The 21,739-nt window shown below is 45.0% G+C and overlaps 1 protein-coding gene across 1 annotated transcript; it reads left to right on the top strand.

The window, feature by feature from the left end:
- The first annotated feature begins 1,924 nt into the window (after positions 1-1,924).
- LOC130478347 (lipase member M-like) lies at positions 1,925-20,405 on the top strand. The gene is made up of 9 exons (XM_056850494.1): positions 1,925-2,029; positions 3,917-4,034; positions 4,727-4,925; positions 6,674-6,783; positions 9,221-9,360; positions 11,583-11,729; positions 15,864-15,935; positions 19,066-19,131; positions 20,169-20,405. The coding sequence occupies exons 1-9, from the start codon at positions 1,925-1,927 to the stop codon at positions 20,403-20,405; spliced, it is 1,194 nt and encodes a 397-aa protein (XP_056706472.1).
- Positions 20,406-21,739: the final 1,334 nt, after the last annotated feature.

Below are 21,739 nucleotides of genomic sequence, written 5' to 3'. Positions count from 1 at the left end.
ATTGCTTAACAAGGACATCAGGGAATTAAGGGAGAGAATTAAGCATGCCACTAATAAGCCATAAAATTATGCATCATAATGAATCTCCATACACTTACCCTTCAAGCACATTCCTAGATGTCATAAATAAAAGGTCATGTGTTTTTTTCCCATAATACTCCCTGCTCCTTGAACACAATTTTAGGAAACATTACTATTTATTTCTTTAAATATTTGTATCCTACTTTTGTCCTGAAAAGCAGGACTCAAAGTGTTTTACAAAAACAAAACAAAAATGAGTATCAATCTAAAAATCACAATACAGTAACAGGAATTGCAGCCAGGAAGTGGAGCTGAGCAGCTGGAAGAACTTGGCTGTTGGTGGAATACTCTCCCTTGCCAAGCCGCAGCACATACAGCCCCAGGTAGCAGTACCTTTTGAGGCCTGAGCAGTCAAGGGGTGGGACTAAGCCGCTGGAAAAACCCAGCCCTTCATGGAATAGTCTCCCCTGGCAAGCAGCACAATCCTTTGTGGTCTACAATAAAGAGCAGGATCTTCTTACTGTTATCACTGCCCCATGGAATAAAGTGCTTCCAATGGAAGCATTCCTATGCTGTGCTTCGCACATTATGGAACATGCAGATTGGGTCCAAGTAGGGTTGCCAACCTCCAGGTACTAGCTGGAGATCTCCTGCTATTACAACTGATCTCCAGCTGATAGAGTTCAGTGCACCTGGAGAAAATGGTCGCTTTGGCAATTGGCCTCTATGGCACTGAAGTCCCTCCCCAAACCCCACCCTCCTTAGGCTCCACCCCAAAAACCTCCCACCAGTGGTGAAGAGAGACCTGGCAACCCTAGGTCCAGAGCTCCCATGTAACTGTGAAATGAGTTGTAGGTTTGTGAGGGTAAGGAAGGACTTCAGGCTTCTCCCCTGTATCATTTTCCTAACCTGCTACAGTCCCAGGGAGCTCATAAAGGAAACTAATGTATATCTAGGGAGCTAACTAGGGTTGCCAGCTCCAGGTTGAGAAATACCTGGAGATTTTGGGGGTGGAGCCTGAGGATGGTGGGGTATGGGGAGGGGAGGGACTTCAATGGGATATAATGCCATAGAGTTCACCTTCCAAAGCGGCAATTCTTTCCAGGTGAACTGATCTATGTCACCTGGAGATCAGTTGTAATAGCGAAAGATCTCCAACCACCACCTGGATGTGGGTAACCCTAGAGCTAACACAAGAAGAAGAAGAATTGGTTTTTATATGCCGACTTTCTCTACCACTTAAAGAACAATCAAACTGGCTTAAAATCACCTTCCCTTCCCCACAACAGATACCCTGTGAGGGAGGTGGGATTGAGAGAGTTCTCTCTGGCATGTGTGAAAGCACCCATACTGAGTTGCCCGATTGTATTATTTGAAACGTAACTCTTCATATGCAGATCCTAGACTCAATCAGTGTTAACAATATGTTTTGGAGGTCCTTAATTCATAGGGTTGCTGTAACTCAGAAGTGACTTGATGGCACTTAACATGCACATGCAGACTCAGAGTGACACTGGGGAAAATGAAGGGCTTGTTTTTTGGTTTTGTTTGCTTTATTTTCTTCTATCAGTAAAAGTTTGAGCTAAACCATGGTCTTTTGAAGCTACGCTTGATGCTGTCATTTAAAACCCAGCCTTCCAGATCCAGAGGTTAATGGTACTCTTCTCTGAGCGCCAATGCATTCACATCATGTGTACAAAGAATCTCTCTGGGTAGTCTGCAAATCCATTTTTAACCAAATATATCAAAGTTGAAGACCATCCATAGACTTTGGTTACACAGGAGTACTAGTTGAGCTTTGGTCTAGAGAGGAACATTTTGTCACTGTTACTGATGAAAATACTGATGTGGTCTTTTTCCTATTTTCTCTCTCCCCCCCCCCCAATTGTTTTACAGAAGTAAGATGTGGTGGTTTGTTGTAATAGCATGTCTAATACAAGCAACTGTATACTCAGAAGAACTCACCAGGGGTGGAAAAGATGGGAATCCTGAAGTTCATATGAATGTTGTAAGCTAAATAGTCTAATAAATATTTTAGATATTTTAGAATACAAAGGGGTCTGAATTGAGACCCCTGGGATAGAAATTTGATTTGGAGGAGCACAAGAGCACTTGCTCTTTTGGTTTCTTCTAGAGCAGGGGTGGGGAACCTCTGGCCCGTGGGCCATTTAAGGCCTGTGACATCATTTGGTGTGGCCCACGGACTCTCCCCTGAAAGTTGCCATTGTTGCTGCAGAGCCGCGTGCATGCGTGCGTGTAGGGGAAGCCGGAAAGAGTTCCCCCGATCACGCTGGGCCACTTGTGCAGCCCAGTGAGTGTGCGTGTGGAGGGGGGGAAGCCAGGAAGACTTCCCCCAATCGCCAGGCCGCACAATGCTTGGTTTGGGATATTTAGCCCTGATGCCATCAACAGTCTCTCCAGTCCTTGAGCCCATACTGTTTCAGATTGGCCTTGGCTTGCAGTATGCAGCAGACCTCAAGGCAACCAGGAAATGATGAATCAATCTGGCAGGCCAAAATAACAAGATGAGAAGGGGGAGGAGAATGCAGGAAGACAATGTCAGACATTGGCAAGAATAAGAAGAATGCAGTGACAGATAGGAGGGTTGCCAGGTCCCCCCTGGCCAGCAGGGGATGGGTAGGGTGATAAGGTTGCCAGATCCAGTTTGGGAAACTCCTGGACATTTGGAGAAGGAGCCCGGGAGGAACCGGGACCTCAGTTGAGGATAGTGCCATATAGTCCATCCTCCAAAGCATCCATTTTCTCCAGGGAAACTGATCTCTGTAGTCTGGAGATGGTCTGTAATTCCAGGGGATCCCCCGGTCAAAACCGGGGCTTGCATGCCTGTTGGCATGCCTATTGGCAGACCTATTCTGGCAACCCTCTGGAGCTTTTGGAGGCTCAGTAGGGGCAGGGGGGATATTACTGAAGCACTGATGTCACTTCCAGTTTATCAGCCAGTAGTAATATCATCATCTCCATGCTCTTAAAAAACAACAACCCCAGTCTCTATGGTAAAGACCATAAAGATTTGGGAAATTGGTATAGCATCATGAACACAGCAACTGGAAGTGACATCTCCTCATTTGCACCATCATTCTCCCCATTTTCTCCCACTTCAAGAATGAGGAAGAGTGGGGGAGAGCCAATGGATGTGGGAAGTTATCTGGGAAGCCTAATAGGGGAGGACTAGCAAGGGAATGGCTCTCAGCTGTTGTCAGTAAGCAGGTAACCAGTACTGGGACACCACCAATGACTTCCAACCTCCAAAAGGGTGTAGTGGATGACGAAACTCCTTACAGGAGCTGTGGGGAGATCGTCTTGCCCTCTTCTGGGTTTGACTGAGAGAGGAAGGGAGTAGGAAGAGAATATGTAAGGTTTGTACCTGGATTGGGATCATTGATCAGGGGAAAATGCAAGTGCCTGAATAAAAAGACCCAGGCCAAACTGGCACCTGTCTTCTCACATCGTCATTACACAAGATGGAACCAAAGAGTCCAGATACACCTCTGGCTCAGCTCTCAAGGATGGTGATATTGAGGAGCATGGAGAACACAAAATGGAAAAGTAGGACCTTCTTCTACTGTTTTTATGCTGTATAACATTAAAAACAGAAATTTACAACATTACTATGCACTACTTATGTAAGTTCTAATGTTTTCTGTTCTGTATTTTAATACCTGTTTGTTTATTTTTCAATTTGTACCCCTCCCTCCATCCCCGGCTGAGGGTAGTTGGTTGGATAGTTGAGCATACACTTACACAATTTTAAAACAAAATACAAATAGGTTAACCTCTTTGCATTTCCTGCTTCAATATCTTCTGACTGCCATATACATTAAAATATTTTCAAATGTTCTGCACAATCTCAAGTGTTCAGCTTTTCTCCTTTCAGAGTCAGGTGATTTCCTTCCGAGGATACCCCAGTGAGGAGTATGAAGTCTTGACAGATGATGCTTATTATTTGACAATAAACAGAATTCCCTATGGAAGAAAAAATCTTAAATTTGGAGGTATTCCGTTTTTTAATGCTTCCAGACAATCAAAGAAGGAAAACTTTAAGAATTACAAATACTATTAATGGAGTGATTGGCAAATTCTAAAGCTTTTAGAATTAATTGTGATATCACTAGTTTGGAACCTGTGAGCTTGTAGCCTGAACTTAACCAGTTCAAAAAGGCAAGATGTACTCAAGGGAGAGCCACACTGCATCCAATCTACAATTTTATGTCAAAGTTATTATTAAGAGCAGCACATATAATATGCATTCCTCTGGTTAGGCACTGAAAAGGCAGCTATGGTAGTGGTTGTTAGTTGAATTCTGAAGTTGATATGGGAAATGAAATAAAAGTGTGTAGTTTACAAAACAGTATCTTGGCTTTCTGATCTTAACTGTCTGGAAAGTTCACACATCCATTTCAATTACAGGGCGTATTAATGTGTCACACAATGCAAATTATGAGTTTGGATAGCATGATGAGTATGGGGAAAAATATCTTTCCTTGTGAACAATCAATCCATTTAAAATGTTAGCAAACTGGTCAATCCATTGCAACATTTTGCCAACCAAGTAATACTTCATGAAAAATTAAAAGGATATAAATGTAGTCCTCTCCCATGAGATTTTTGATGTCATAAAGTAGACATTCTCATCTTTTTCATAGCTCTCTCTCTCTCTCTCTCTCTCTCTCTCCCCATAAACTAGGCCCAAAGCCTGTAGTGCTACTCCAACATGGAATATTTGCCGAAAGTAGCTATTGGGTTGAAAATATGGTGGACAACAGCTTTGGTTTCATATTGGCTGATGCTGGCTATGATGTTTGGCTAGGAAACAGCAGAGGATCAAGCTGGTCTCAGAGACACCATAATTTCTCAATTGACCAAGAAGAATACTGGGATTTCAGGTGGTTTGAACTGAATAGAACTCACAATTTATGGGTCACTTAAGAAAGCACACATCATAACCCAAGCAGGTTGTTGTGAAATAGTATACAATGATGAATGCACGTCATGTAGTTACAAAGCCTACCCATCTGCAATTAAAACCTATTGATTGGGTAAGCAGTCAGTAGCAGGAGAGCCTTGAGGGAGATTTGCTTGGATGAAGGATAAGGATTGGAGATAGGGTTGCCAACCTCCAGATAGTAGCTGGAGATCTCCTGCTATTACAGCTGATCTCCAGCCAATAGAGATCAGTTCACCTGGAGAAAATGGCTGCTTTGGCAATTGGAATCTATGGCACTGAAGTCCCTCCCCTCCCCTCCCCAAACCCCACCCTACTCAGGCTCCACCCTAAAAATCTCCAGGTATTTCCCAATCCTGAGCTGGCATCCCTATTTGGAAAGCATCAGGCAAGCAGGGGAACACAGCCTACAAAAGGAAATTTGGCAAAGCAGGGCAGGTATTAGGAAGCAAACAGAAGGCAACTCCCCCCCCCCCCAGATCCTTCCAGACTGGAATACGTCATACATATATGTAACCCTAGTGGCTACAGCTTGCAGACAGTTATGAAAACCTAGAACTTCTCCCCACACACCTAAGGATAGGGTTGCCAGGTGGGTGGTACTGGCAACCAATTGCCCACTAATCCACCCAGCCACTCAGGGGCCACGGCTGTGCATGTGCACAGGCACACATACACGATGACCCTTTCCTTTCCTTCCTTTTATCCCTTAGAAGCTCCTTGATCAATTGATCTTGAACAGTATATATCTAGTGTTGGAGGGATATAAGGACTGAAACAAATCTTGCCACTGACAATGTAGCCTTGGGGTCCCTATCGCTTAGTAAAAAAGGCATTATGTCAGTCACAGAGGCATTGGATTTGTATGTTAAAAGGGGGGAAACATAGTGCAATCGAAGTTCCTCGTAAAAGCGGCATTCCAAAAGGGCATGGGCTAATGAGTCAATAGAGCCAGAAGAGCAAGGGCAGATCCTGTTTGAGTATGGTATATTCAGAATTCTGCCCAGCATTACCATAGAAGGGTTAGCATTCAATCTAGCCAAGTGAAAAGCTCTACAGAGACGATGAGTTGTCAGATAATATGTATAGGCAGGCAGACCACATGGAGGGGGTATTCCGAAGAACTGGGATGAACAGACGCGAAGAGCACGAAAAGTAGTGCTGTTATAATCATACACGATGACAGCACTTCTGGTTTTACTTCTGGAAGCACCACATTGCCACGGCTGCTTCCAGAAGTAAATCAGCCATGGCGATGTGGCACTTCTGGAAGAAAAACTGGAATGGTGTCATTGTGTGTGTATGCATGTGCGCGCAAGCGCCCCCTTCAGCCCCACCCCCAAAAACCTCCCACCAATCAGAAGGGGGGACCTGGCAACCCTACCTAAGGAACACAGTTTATGCTCCTACTAGGAAAATACTGCCTGCTTTGTAAAAGTGAAACTAGTTGAGTTGGGGAGGGGTAAGACTACAATTATTAAAGAAACATAATAAAGAAAACCACTGTTTCCCTCTGTTATAGGCGTTTTAGAAGGGGAATTTGTTTCATCTTTTTATTAATTTATATAATTACAAAACAACCCATTTTTGTGATGATTGTAATTAATACCAAAAGAAATACACAAGTCAAGAATACACACATCTTCTTACACCACATTAACATCCAGGTATTACCTATTTTTATTACAGTTTCCACGAAATGGCAATGTATGACCTTCCAGCAACAATCAACTTTATTCTACAGAAAACTCAGCAGAAGCAATTGTACTATGTTGGCTATTCTCAAGGTGCTTCTATTGGTAAGCTAAAATGGAATAAGGTAGACATCCTTCTTCTGAAATCCTGTCTTGCTTCATTTGTTCATTGGGTCCGATGTAAGAGTCTACCACAAACCACTCATCCCTTTGGTATGGTGCTGGGGCCAAACCTTTTTAGATGTCAGCCTTGCTGTACACACTTCCTCTTCATGTTCCTATGTAGCTCACCTATGAGCAGTGGCCTGTGTGACTTGAAGAGGGAGGGAGAGAGAGAGAGAGAGAGAGGAATGACAGCAGCTTCCCCATATTTGACCTCAAGATCTGCTTTGAACTGAATGCGCTGACAAGACCCTGTGCTCCACGGTTTCCCCCTCAATAAGAACACTTTAATGACCATACAATGATCATGAGTCAGCGGTGTGATGCAGTACTTAAAAATGCAAATGCAATTTTGGACTGTATCAACAGAAGCATAATGTACAGTTCACTCAAAGTGTTGGTATAGCTTTGCTCTGGTTAGATCTCACCTAAAGTACTGTGTTCAGTTTTGGGCAATTCAAGAAGGATGTAGACAAGCTGGAATGTGTCCAGAGAAGGGCAATGAAGATGGTGAGGGGTCTGGAGACCAAGTCTTATAAAGGTAGGTTGAAAGAGCTCGGTATGTTAGCCTAGAGAGGAGATGTTTAGCCTAGAGAGGAGAGGTGATATGATAACCATCTTCAAGTACTTGAAGGGTTGTCATATAAAGGATGACATGGAGTTATTTTCTGTTGCCCCAGAAGGTTGGACCAGAACCAACAGGTTGACCTTAAATCAAAAGAGTTTCTGGCTAAACATCAGGAAGAACTTCTTACAGAGTGTTTCCTTGGTGGAACAGGCTTCCTTGGGAGGTGGTGGGCTTGCCTTCTTTGGAGGTTTTTAAGCAGAGGCTAGATGGTCATCTGCCAGCAATCCTGGTTCTGTGAACTTAGGCAGATCATGAGAGGGGGGACAGGAAGGGTTGTGTCGGTGCTTGGCTCCCATGGCCCTTTCTTACATGCTCAGGGTAATGCTGATCACCACATTAGGGTCAGAAAGCAATTTTCCTCCAGGGCACATTAGCGAGGGATCCTGGAGAGTCCCCCCCCCCATCTTCTGGGCATGGAGTAGGGGTCACTGAGGGTGTGAGGGGTAGTTGTGAATTTCCTGCATTGTGAGGGGGTTGGACTAGATGACCCCAGTGATCCCATGCAACTCTATGATTCTATGATTTTCATTAAAGAAATAGGGCTCTGTGTTTCTCCCACTTGGCTCAACTTTTAGCTGCCTTATAGGGTTGTCAGTACTTGAAATAAAATAAGATATCCAATTAGGCAAAGTCCAGAATGAATCTGACAGTGAAGTCCCTCAGGGATTTGTGCTGGGACCGGTGTTTTTCAACCTGTTCATCAGTGACCTGGAGTTGGGTGTGAATAGTGAGGTGGCCAAGATTATATAGGGTGTATAAAACAAAATTGGACTGTGAAGAACTCCGAAAGGATCTCTTCAAACTACAAAAATTGGCATTAAAATGGCAAATGAGATTCAATGCGAGCAAGTGTAAAGTGATGCTTATTGGGGCAAAAAAATCCCTACTTCACATACACTGATGGGATCTGTGCTGGCAGCAACAGGCCAAGAAAGGGATCAGGGGACTAGAGCAACTGCCCTATGAGGAGCGGTTAAAATGCTTAGGGCTGTTTGGAAAGAAGGTGGTTAAGGGGAGACATTCTAGAGGTCTACAAAATTATGCATGGAATGGAAAGATTGGGCAGGAAGAAACTTTTCTCCCTCTCTTATAATACTAGAACATGGGGTCATCTGCTGAAGCTGGAGGGTGAGAGATTCAAAACAGATAAAAGGAAATATTTCTTCACACCACGCATAGTTAAATTGTGGAAGTCCCTGCCCCAGGATGTGGTGATGGCTGCCAACTTGGAAGGCTTTAAGAGGGAAGTGGACATGTTCATGGAGGAGAGAGCTTTCCATGGCTACTAGTCAAAATGGATACTAGTCATGATGCATACCTATTTTCTCTAGTATCAGAGGAGCATGACTATTATATTAGGTGCTGTGGAACACTGGCAGGATGCTGCTGCAGTCATCTTGTTTGTGGGCTTTCTAGAGGCACCTGGTTGGCCACTGTGTGAACAGGGTTCTGGACTTGATGGGCCTTCGTCTGATCCAGCATGCCTCTTATGATCTTACAGAGCAGAACAGAGTTTAGCTGTTCTAGGCTATCAATTTACTAAAGTATACAGCTTAAGTAAGCTAAAGGAAAAAATGTACTTGCTTTTTGCTATTCTAGTAGCTGGTCACAAACAAAAACATGCCCTCCCCTCCAGCTGGGTGGCGACCTTACCTAAGGACAGTGTACCCATTAGCTAATTTTTGAATAGATTTCTCCATACTCATGCATACTTATGAACTGATCTTAAAGCCTGCTGTCCTTTCCCCCCAGGTTTCATAGCATTTTCCACCATGCCAGAGTTGTCTCGAAAAATCAAAACGTTTTTTGCCTTGGCACCAGTGGTTTCTCTTAAGCATGCTCCAAGCCCTCCATTAAAGCTATTGCTCTCCCTTTCTGAAAACTCCATCAAGGTACTGGCTCTATGTTGTAACTGCTGGAATCAAAGAAACTTAAGGTTGTTACAAACCTGAGAATCCCCATTTCTGAAACTGTGGATTACGTCCTTTGAATGGAAAGCACAGTATTGCTGAAAGACATTTCCCACGTTCACTACTGGGAGTGCACAATAACCTATCCTCGGTTCCTGATAGCTGTCATTCAACACTGAAGGCAGTGCACTCTGCAAATGCTCAGAGGTTCTTGATCTTATGATGAGAATTCTTCCTTTTACACTGCAGACATTCCACTGGAGCTCATTCTGTTTAGTTCTCCCCAAACCAACAGTACAACCCTAGTTCACAGTGGGTAGCCGTGTTGGTCTGTTTGCAGTAGTCAAAAAGGGCAAGAGTCCAGTAGCACCTTAAAGACTAACAAAAATATTTTCTGGTAGGGTATGAGCTTTCGTGAGCCACAGTTCACTTCTTCAGATACAGCTAGAATGTGAATCCATCGGTACAACCCTAAGCAGTGTTATACTCTTCTAAGTCAATTGAAGTCAATGGGCATCGATGGGTATAACTCTGCTTAGGTTAGCACTGCAAAGTCTCCCTACAGTAGGTGCTTCTGAGGGTATCTGAAGATTTCAAAGGCTCAGAGGAAAGTCATCAAGCCCATCTCTTCTCCAGTTTAAGCTCTCTTTATTTCATAACACCTAATAGCTGTATGGGAGGGAAGGTGGCATGGTATAGTCCGATCTCATCAGATCTCAGAAGCTAAACAAGATTAGTACTCAAAAAGGAGACCACCAAGGAAGGGAATGGCAAACCACCTCTGCTTCTCACTTGCCTTGAAACCCCCTTGTTGGGGTCACCATAAGTTTGTTGTGACTTGACAACACATACATATGTATGTAATAGGTGCATGTGAGGTCTGCATTTCAAGATGCTTTGAGAATGGGAACTTCTTTCCCTATCAGAATGGTTTGAGCTGCTATTAGAGAGTATTATAAATATGCAGATCTATGCTGGCCGACAGCTGTAAATAAAAGTATCTATAATATGCAGATGATGCTTTCTCGACCCCACCTTCCCAACAATAAAAAGAGACTATTTTCAGTTTGTGGAGATGTTCAGAACGCTCCTGAGGAATTCTTTCAGAATTACCAAACCTGCTTTATTTTTACTCACAATTCCATGGAAGCAGAGAAACCTCTGTTTTGCTTCAAATTGTACTTTTTGCATGATTCAGTGGGAATTTTGATAATAAACTGGTCAAAAGACTGGAAAAATCCATTAGAAAATTCTTCAGCACAAGCCTCATTAAAAGAGCAGTACTAAGCTTTACAACAGGGGTGGGGAACCTTTTTTCCCCCAAGGGCCATTTGGATATTTATAACATCATTCACAGGCCATACAAAATTATCAACTTAAAAATTAGCCAACCAAGCCCCAAGCAGGCAGCTGCCCCAGATTACACCCCCCCGGCACGGGCAAACAGGCAGGCATCCAACCGGTGGTGCACTCGCCCACCTGGTGGCACAGGATGGTCTGTTGCACCAGCCGGGTGTAGCCGTCCAGCTGCACACCGGAGTTGTTCCTGCTCCGCATGGTCGGGGCCGGATTCTACAGCCAGCTCCTGCTACTTCCACCTGCAGAAGCTAAGAACTCCCCCCCGCGCGTGCTCGCATTCTGGCCCTGACTCTTTTAACCCCTCCATTGTCACCACTTCCGCCCCCAGCCCTCTTGTAGTACAGAGGGAATATGTTTCTCCAATGCCCGGGTGGGAAAGGGTTAACACAGTTTCTTGGGTGGTCCTAGCAGCTCCATAGCTAATGACTCTTCTGCAAGGGGGGGGGAAGGTTCCTTTTCTCGGCAAAACAAACTCACATCTGCCTTGAATAGAGGCTCTTCCTGTCCGCGGGAGAGGGCGGATCACCAGGCTTAGATCCTGCTAAGCTAGAGATCTGCCAGGACCCATGAAGGGCCAGACCAAATGACTTTGCGGGCCTTAAATGGCCCCCGGGCCTGACATTCCCCATCCCTGCTTTACAACCTTGCTGGAAACAGTGGTCCCATAATTTAGTGAGACTCTGGGATAAACGTCAGCCCCTAAGATGATTTTCTGTGGCACACTGATGGAATACATTAGATGGGTCAGATTTAAGAGACAGCAACAGGGAAAGAGAAGTCTTTAAATATACTCAACTCGTCATGCGAGGAGTTCAATGTAAATTATGTCTATTACATTTCTACAGGGCTTATTTGACACCAAAAACGTGGCTGTTTGGAGCAAGCCAGTAAGAAATGTTATCATAAAGTTATGCAGCAATCCATTCATGAGGAACATCTATGCCCATTTTATGTTTTCTTCAGGTGGATTCAATGCCACAAATCTCAATATGGTGAGTATAATAGCTACAGAGAGGCTTGCTTTTAAATGTGGTATCGATTTGTTGAGAAATTTTATTTTCAGGGAAAAATTGGACTTCACAAAGTGCAAAAAGTTCCTTAAACATTTAAATGGTATTTTGCAGGGCTCTTTTGTGATCTTTACTGTTTTTATATGCTGTTATTTTGGGTGCTATTTTTAACTATTCCAATTTTCAAAAAGGGAGGAGGGATGACTCAGGTAACTACTAGCCAGTCAGTTTGACCTCTGTAGCAGATTTTAAAGGGATCAATCTGCAATCATCTGAAGGACAATTTGGTGATCTGGACAAGCCAGCATGGATTTGTCCAGAACAGGTTTTTCCAGATGAACCTCATTTCCTTCTTTGATTGCGGGATGAGCTTACTGGATCGAGGGAATGCTGTTGATGTTGTTTACCTGGATTTCAGTAACACTTTTGACAGGGTTCCCCATGACATACTGATGGGTAAACTAGAAGAAGAAGAGTTGGTTTTTATATGCCGACTTTCTCTACCACTTAACGGAGACTCAAACTGGCTTACAATCACTTTCCCTTCCCCTCCCCACAACAGACACCCTGTGAGGTGGGTGGGGCTGAGAGAGTGTGACTAACCCAAGGTCACCCAGCTGCCTTTGTGTGTAGGAGTGGGGAAACCAACCCAGTTCACCAGATTAGCTTCCGCCGCTCACACGGAGGAGTGGGGAATCCAACCCGATTCTCCAGATCAGAACCCACCGCTCCATACCACCGCTCTTAATCACTCACCATGCTGGCTCCAGAAGACTCTAGGACGGACAGACAGACAGACAGACAGATAGATAAGGAACTGGTTGGAGAACTACACTCAAAGAGTAGTTGTCAATAGAATTTCATATGAATGAAGAAAGCTGTCTAGTAGGGTGCCACAGGGTTTGGTTCTGGGCCCAGTACTTTTCAATATTTTTATAAATGATCTGAATGAGGGGGTGAAGGGACTACTCATTAAATTTACAGATTACACCAAATTGAGAGGAGCAGAAGACACACAAGAAGATAGAGATAGAATTCAACGAGATGTGAACACACTGGAAAAGTGGGCAGATATGAACAAGATGCAATTCAACAAGTATAAGTGCCAAGTTCTACATCTGGGTAACAAAAAATAGGAACACACATACTGAATGGGGGATAAACGTCTGGGTAGCAGTGTGTGTGAACAAGATCCTGAGGTATGGGTTAACCATACGTTATATATGAGCAGCCAGTGTGATGCAGTGACAAAAAAGGCTAATGCGATCTTGGGTTGTATCAAAAGAGGCACACCATCCAAATTGAAAGATGCCATAGTCCTGATGTACACTACATTGGTCAGGCCACATCTGGAGTATTGTGTGCAGTTCTGAAGGCCTCACTTCAAAAAGGATGTTGATAGAATGGAGTGGGTGTAGAGGAGAGCAACAAGGATAATCAGGGGCCTGGAGACCAAGCCATACGAGGAAAGGCTGAGGGGCTTCGGAATGTTTAGTCTGGAGGAGAGGAGGTTGAAAGGGGGACATGATTGCTCTCTTTAAGAATTTGAAGGGCTGTCACTTAGAGGAGGGCAGGGAGCTGTTCCTGTTGGCAGCAGAGGATAAGACTTGCAATAATGGGTTTAAATTATGGATGGAAAGGTACCAGCTGGATATTAGGGATTTTTTTTTTTTTTTTTTTTTACAGTGAGGGTTGTTCAACAGTGGAATTGGCTACCTTGGACTAGATGGCACAAACTCTGTGCTTCTATGAGTCCACTGTATGCAGAAGAAGTTAGTTATGCAAGAGACGTTGAAGGGGGTCTAATGTAACAGATACACAATCAAATGCACTTTTGAAGTTGTAATATAGGGAGTCCATTTCAACCAAACAACAGAGGAACCACTGGAATGTGGTGCCTCTGATCACCACTGTCAGCCAAAAAGTCCACAAAGATCCCACAAAGCCAATGTGGTATAATATGGGGATCTATGCCTGGGTCTCCCAAGTCCTTGCCTGACACCCCAAAAACTGGGCCATGCTAGTTAGAAATCTGTAGTTTCTTTCTGCTACACATAGAAACTTTAAGACAGAAGGCAGGCAATTTTCTTTCTGAGACCTTTCTGCTCCATAGCTCCCCCCTCCCCAAGATCCAAATGCTGACTGACTGCACATAAAGTTGCCAACTGGCCTGGAGAAAAATGTCCTGTCCCTTTGACAGAGGTTTAATGGGATGTTATTAACTAGAAAAAATAATTTACCTCCATGCCATGAAAAGCTTCGTGCCATTTTCACATGTTGCATGTATGTAGGGCTGTTGAAAAAAAAATCGGTAAAATTCGGATTCGGCAAAATTTGGCCCGTTTTGATTTGGGTCATGCTGAAGTCCAAACTCCCCCACTTCGGATCCCTGAAATTCGGGCAAGCTCCGGAGTTGAGGGGAAAATTGGGCTCCCCACGTGGGGGGCAGAGGGGTTTAAAGACCCCCCGCCCCTCTTCCCGGGACTCCCGGGAAGAGGGGCGGTGGGTTGTCAACCCCCTCTGCACTGTCTGCGCAGGCAGGGCAGAGGGGCTTAAAGACCCCCCGCCCCTCTTCCCGCGACTCCCGGGACTCCCGGGAAGAGGGGGGATGGGTTGCCAAGCCCCTCTGCACTGTCTGCGCAGGAAGGGCAGAGGGGTTTAAAGACCCCCGCCCCTCTTCCCGGGACTCCCGGGAAGAACGGGGATGGGTTGTCAAGCCCCTCTGCGCTGTCTGCGCAGGCAAGGCAGAGGGGTTTAAAGACCCCCCCGCCCCTCTTCCCGGGACTCCCGGGAAGAGGGGGAATGGGTTGTCAAGCCCCTCTGCGCTGTCTGCGCAGGCAGGGCATAGGGGTTTAAAGACCCCCCGACCCTCTTCCCGGGAGTCCCGGGAAGAGGGGGGATGGGTTGTCAAGCCCCTCTGCGCTGTCTGCGCAGGCAGGGCAGAGGGGTTTAAAGACCCCCCGACCCTCTTCCCGGGACTTCCCTGAAGGCGTGCGGGGGGCCCTTTAAATAGATCTGTGCCTCCCGGCCAGGAGGCCCAGATCTTTTCCCCCCCACGCGCCTTCAGGGAGCTTCCCTGAAGGCGCGTGGGGAACAGATCTGCGCAGATCTCTTTAAAGGGCCCAAATTCGCTGAATTTATTCGGGAATATCCCAAACTCGCCGAATTCGGCTCCCCGTTCCCCCCCTTTTTTGAGTTTGGTTCAATCCGAACCGAAAAACCACCGAATCGGGGGAAATTCGGCTTTTTTTGGTTCGGGCCAAACCGAATCGACAGCCCTATATGTATGTATGTATTCTATTACCATATCCTAGCTTTGTCTCTGCTTTTAGACAGGCATTAAATCGTGTTTAAAGATGCAAAGGGGGGATGAAAACATGGGACTTTTTGTTTTGCTCTGAAATAATTCCTCCTTCACTATTAGTGAAACAAACCAATCTTTATTGTTACAGTCAAAGATCAGCATATATACAAATTACAATCAATTGTTATAAAAAGATAAAAACTGTATAAAATCAAAAATTAAAAACCCTGATTGATTAAATAAGCTAAGGATAACTGATATAGCTGTCATAAGTGAATTATGTGAACCTCAGCTACCATATAGGTTAGTACTGGGTAAATAAAACCACTAATCTACCCCCTTACTTGTAAGTGCATTTCTCTTCTTAATGGCTAAGAAGCAGAATTTTGCCATTGCATGGAATATGGCAGCCTCCCTATCCTCAAGCAGTAGTTTGACCAGGGCTAACTCCGTACACCCCAGAAAAAAATTCAGATGCTTAAAACAAGAAAGCAGAGGGGAAATAGTATTTGTTCTGATTTCATCATAGAATTCACAGTGCTGCACTATATGTGTGATTGATTCACTGCATTGGCCTGACAAGGGCAACATCGATGCTCCATAGGCAGATGTTAATACTTTCCATCGAAAATGGCAGAAGGTAGGGCATCAAAGTGGGCTCTGGAAAAAGCCCATCTATATTTGGTGTGAGTACACGATTAGTGTTTCTTATATGATGGTCTTTTAAATGCAAAACTGCAATGAATTGTTTTGCATTCATTGCATTTCCCCCATATTTATCTTTTAAGTTTATTTTTGATCTTTCTCTGCAGAGTCGCATGGATGTATACGCAGCTCGATTTCCAGATGGTAACTCGGTTAAAAATGTTATACACTGGCATCAGGTACAGTTTCCTATATTTTTAGTCAGGGCTGAAATGAAGCATAAATATAACATGACAAATTAAGCAATGCAGACATTAAATGTTAGGATCATACATACAGCAGCTAGTAGTACTATATACAATATTAGTCTATAATCCCTGTCCCTTTACCAAAGCATCTTTCTGAATCATTTTGTTACAGTACACCCTAATCATGTGTGTAAAAAAGCCCTTCTAAATAACTCAATTTCACATTGTCTGCAGTAAGCCAGGAGGGTGGGCCTTCCTGACCTCACCAAGCAGGCAATTCCCTAAGGTGGGGGCCACAGCAGAGAATTCACAGGCATGGTGTTGATTTCCCACCATTTATAGGGTGGCACCTGCAGGAAGCCCTGTTTATATGTGTGGGTAGGTGGGTGGGTATAATTAAAATAAAAAATACAAAAGTAATATTACATTCAGCATTGCTGCAGGAATGATTGACTTATTTAAATCCATTTAGGAGGGAACTAAAATATATGGATATTGGTCAGTCCTAGTATATAGCTAATGCCCCAGCAAGTCTTCCAGAGACAGGATTGGGTATATCTTTTCTTTGGTGGGGGGTGCCCATTCTCAGAAGTGTTCATGGACTCCTTGGTTGCCATTGTGAAGTTGGAAAAGGACACATTTGTCTTTGGGCTATACAACAGATGTTGCTTATAGCTCCTCTAAGTAGCTCTCTGATGGTAAGTGGTAAATTCCATGTCACTGGTAGGTTATGGGCACCCTCCCAATGGGTGAATTGGTCTCACTCTCCCCATTGCCTGCGCCTGGGAGTATATCTGTGATATAAAGATTCCACCTCAGGACGTCCAGCAGATTTGGCCACTGCCATGGTGTCCACCAGGTGACTGTATTCTAGAGGGACAGGACTATTCTAAAAAATATGGATATCGGTCAGTCCTAGTATATAGCTAATGCCCCAGCAAGTCTTCCAGAGACAGGATTGGGTATATCTTTTCTTTGGTGGGGGGTGCCCATTTTCAGAAGTGTTCATGGACTCTTACAGTGAGTGTGATGTCTATTTTTTCCACACTTCCACGTAGATCTTCCTGTTAGGTGGTGGTAGAAAATTTCTTCCTCACTGGGGACCCCAGCAGTAAATCTGGTACACAAATCCCTCTCATTTTCCAAATCCAAGGAACTTCTTGGGGTATTCTTCACAGAGATTTGCTGCTGTTTCGACGCTGATTTGCGTCGGAGTCAAATTTTGGTTATTCACTGCAGATCTGTGTTTCCCCCCCCCCCCTGAGCAAAATAAGCTGGGTTAAAAGAGAGGCAATCCAAACCACTTTTGAGACGATCTTTCCTGTGGACAGGTGTTTTGTTGCATGGATGCCCATGAAAAAATGTTTGCTTCGCTCCCCGGGACGTCTCCTTTCTCCTCCCCCAAGAACGGTGATTGGCTGGGGGAGTTTTGCGCTCGGACAAGAATACCACCCCTTTCACTGCGTGCCTGCCTGCCTAGAATCCTGGCACTTCTCTCCCTCTGTCCCCGCATGCCTTCCTCGCCCCTCGCCCGGGATGGGCCTTGGAGCTGGGCCCACACCTCCAAGCCCAGGGGGACGTCGGACGGACGGCTCCAGGGGGAGGCCGGCAAGGCCACGCCATGTGCTCCTCACGCGCTGGGGGTGGTGGTGGTGGCAGCTCAGTCTAGGGCAGCTGGACCCGTGGGGGGGATGTTCAAGGGAAGGGGCTGTTGGCCCCTCTGCCCCAGAGAAGAGGGGGGATTTTTGAGAAATATGATGGGAAAAATGTGCATCCTGACAGCAGAAAACCCAAGGCGAAACTCCCTCCCATCGCTCTTCTGAAGAAGGGCGGCCAGCCTGCTCTTATCTCCCTCCTCTCTCTCGATGCACTGTGGCCGGATCATGGCCGGTGCGCAATCCTGGGGCCTTCTTTCCTCTCCCCCCCCATGCACACTGGCTGGATCGGGGCTGGTGCGCAAGCTAGGAGCCCTCCTGTCTCTCACGATGCAATGTGGCCGGATCATGGCCAGCACGCGATCCAGGGGGCTTCTTTCCTCTCCCCCCCCCATTCCCACTTTCAGCTAAACACTTCTCTGGGCACATGGATTCCCTGCCCCCCCAATCCTGTCTATCATTAAAGGGCAATGGGTTCCACACCTATAGAAAATAGAGGGAAGCTTTGAGAAAAGCGCTGCCTTGTCCCCCCCCCCCCAATTTGGAATCTGACTGTTCCAAAAGCAGAACAGAGCGAGGGTGGAAGAAAAATGGAGGAGACTGGTGCTTGTTTTTTGTGCTGGGGCTGGTGAACCGCATGAGGTAATCTGCTGGGCGGAGTTGGGGCGGAGCTGGGGGCAGGCATAAACAATGAGCCTGTTGGAAGGGGAGGCCTCCTGCAAAAGGGACAGACCAAACCGTTGTCAAATACAGTGTACTTTGTTCCCATGAAAAACCAAAACTACAGATAATTGACAGGGATAAATCGCGGCCATGAAAAAAACATTTAAATCGTGTGTTTTTTTAGTCCGTGGCAAAACAGAAGCAAAATCTACCGTGAAAAATGCCCCCTTGATAGTTCCTTGTCTGAAAGTTCTAATTGTCTAATATAGTGTGGTGTAGGTGACTTATGGGGAGGAGGCCCTGTTTTGATGAGCAAAGCTGTCATGGAAGAGCATAGAGGGACAGGTGGTCCTGCAGATATGTGGGACCAAGGTCGTGAAGAGCTTTGTATGGGATAATCAATATCTTCAATTCAGCCTGGTAACTGATAGGCAGCCAATGGAGTGATTGCAGAATGGAAGTAATGTGTATGCTCCACCTAGTTCCTGATAATAACCAAGCTGTGGCATTCTGTACCAACTGGAGTCTGAGTTGACTTTGTGGGGAGATCTATGTAGAGTACATTACAGTATTCTAGTCTTAGTGTTACTGTGGAATATATCCAGGTGGCCAGATTGGCCAAGAGAAGATATCTAGCCATCATCTAGGATAGATATATGTCTAACCTTGCTGTAACATTGATTTTTTTAAAAACTTTTAATTTGGATTATGTGTGATGATCCTAGAATGTTCACTTTTTCATGATATTCAGAAATACGTGTCATATAATGCACATGTTATCTTTCCACTAACTTTTTCAATAGGTGGGAACGTCACACTTATTCAGATATTTTGACTATGGGAATGAGAATCAAGCAAAATATAACCAGGTAAGAGACGACATTTTATTTTTGTATGAGTTTTGTATGCGTTTTTGCCCAATATTTCTAAAGTGACTAAACCTCCCAACACATAGACATACACCTATAATAATTAAACACCAAGAGTATAATTCTTCTTAACAGCTACAGAGATAACCTTAACAACTATAGAAATCCTACACCATGTGGAAATAATACGCCGCCTGTGGCTTGAATAGTCCTTGCAAAGAAAGTCTCTACTTGCTCTTAGAATGCTTGTCCATAAGCGAGAAGAGCAGAGCCCAGGAACGCTCACAGATTCCAAATGTTTAAGTGAGTGGAGAAGCATGAATTCAATAACTTCATTCAAACGGAGACGGCTGGATACACACACACACCCCGCCGCTGGATTCACGATCAGCAAGGTCCCGAGAAGTGAAGCCCAACCCGCCCAGGGCTCTCATAACTAGTTAGCATGCCAGAGTCTTGTTCGTTTTCAGAATTAACCAGACAAATCGCTCCACCAACTAAGTACGGCCATGCACCACCACCCACAGAATCGAGAAAGAGCTATTGATCTGTCAATCCTTTCCGTATCCTGGCTGGGTAAGTGTGACAAGTTTTAGCTTTGTCTGGATGATGCCCAGTCTCCGTCTAAAAATGTCTTTGGTGTTGCAGGTTCATGGGGTATGAATGGGTTTGCACAGACACAATTGCTTGAGGCTTTCATGTCTTAATTGTCAAAGAATAAGTCTACCTTCCTCTTATCAACAAAACATACATACTGACACACAAAAAAGGATCATTTTGAAATCTATTGGAATAACTTGGGGTTTTTCATGTCAATTGGTGTTCTCTACAGTGCTCAACAAAGCAGCCAAAAGTATAGAACCATTTTGAGCTATCATGTTTTTAAAATAATCAGCACAGAGGCTGAGGGAGGTTTCTGAATGTGTACTCTCCTTTTGTTAACTGAAAATACGTTGTGGGACCACAGTTGTTTTATTCTCTCCACCCCCCCCCCAAAAAAAGGCAGTAAAATTCACATTCTCTTACTTTCTTTTTAGGCCTCTCCTCCTTTATATAAAATTGAAGACATGATGGTGCCAACTGCAGTATGGTCTGGAGGAAACGATTTGGTGGCAGACCCAGAAGATATGAAGATTTTACTACCTCGGATCAGGAAACTTGTTTACCATCATCATGTTTCTGATTGGAACCATTGGGATTTTGTCTGGGGTCTCAATGCTCCCCAGCGCATGTACTCTAAAATCATCAGGTTCATGAGAAAGTTTTTATTTTGACAGAGTACATTTTATTTTTGCTTTACTTCTTGTTCTTTTACTTTAATCACCACATCCCAATCAGGTAGACTAGGCTCATGTGGGCATCTTGTGTGTGTGTTAAGTGCCGTCAAGTCACTTCTGACTCATGGCGACCCTATGGGCATCTTAGTGTCACCTTATAGAATGCAAGAGTGCTCATATGCTGATTGTTTCTTCATTTGATTATGCCCTGCATTTCCATATTAGGGACTAGGGCTGTTGAATTAAAAAAAATTCGGTATAGTTCGGATTCGGCCGAATTAAGCCCGTTTAGATTCGGGATATGCCGAAGTCCGAACTCCCCCACTTCGGATCCGTTCAATTCGGCGGGAATTCAAAGTTCGGAAAAAAATTCGGCCGAATAAAGCCATTAAAAACACAATCGCGCCTTTCCGCGGCTCTGGGGGGGGGCATTTTTGGGTTTAGAGGTCCCAAACTTTCAGCGGAGCTTCAAAGGACGTTTATTGAAAGACTCCCCAAGTTTTGTAAAGATTGGGTCAGGGGGGGGCTGAGATATGGGCCCTGAAAGGGGTCCCCCCAACCCTTAATGTGCATCTCTCAGCAGAGCTTGCCACCCACGCACAAAGCTCCCAGCCCCGACAACAGCTGAGACGTTTGCAAAGCAACTGCAAAACAACTGCAAAACAACACAACCTTGTAAAACAACACCTTTGCAACACACAACTGAAACCTCCCCCCTCAAACCAGGGAGCGAGAGACTCGAGGGGGAACACACACCCCAGGCAGAACCGACGAAAGCCCCCTTTGGCTTCCCCCCCACCCACAGAAACTGCTCCCTCCCCACACACACACAAACTCTGCTTTCCCCACACACACACACACACACACACACACACACACACATACACAGGAGAAAAATTATAGATTAAAGCCCCCAAAGGGGTCTTACTGTGGCTGTCTTCTGTTCCATCAGAAGGGGCTGGGGAGGACTTGTAATCCAAGATGATTCCAATTAGGCACGGGACGTTTTGCTCTGGAGTGGAGATGCACACAGGATCGGCTGATCCATTCATCCCAATAGGGAAAAGGGGAAAGGGGAAAGCCCATATCTCGGGACCCCCTGACCCAATGTTTACAAAACTTGGGTGGTCTCTTAAGAACACTGGTCTGAAACTTCGCTCAAAGTTTGGGATCTGCACCCCCAAAAATGCGCCCCCTGCAGCCATGGAAAGAGAAAAGGGGGAGGCGATATTTCGGCCCCCACTGAACCCATCTTTACAAAACTTGGGTAGTATCTTAAGAATAAGTGTCTGAAGCTATGCTGAAAGTTTGGGGGCTATATCCCCCAAAAA

This window comes from Euleptes europaea, chromosome 5 (assembly GCF_029931775.1).
Source record: "Euleptes europaea isolate rEulEur1 chromosome 5, rEulEur1.hap1, whole genome shotgun sequence".
In the NCBI taxonomy this organism is placed as follows: Eukaryota; Metazoa; Chordata; class Lepidosauria; order Squamata; family Sphaerodactylidae; genus Euleptes; species Euleptes europaea.
The sequence above is the reverse complement of the archived record's forward strand: the minus strand, read 5'-3'. Positions and strand labels throughout refer to the sequence as shown.

What these genes read in the sequence shown, in the direction of transcription:
- LOC130478347 (XM_056850494.1), top strand. Translation starts at nt 1,925, where the DNA reads ATGTGGTGGTTTGTTGTAATAGCATGTCTAATACAAGCAACTGTATAC. An exon ending in CTGAAGTTCATATGAATGTT is followed by an intron (nt 2,030 to 3,916) that starts GTAAGCTAAATA and finishes TTCTCCTTTCAG; the next exon opens with AGTCAGGTGATTTCCTTCCG. An exon ending in AAAAAATCTTAAATTTGGAG is followed by an intron (nt 4,035 to 4,726) that starts GTATTCCGTTTT and finishes CCCATAAACTAG; the next exon opens with GCCCAAAGCCTGTAGTGCTA.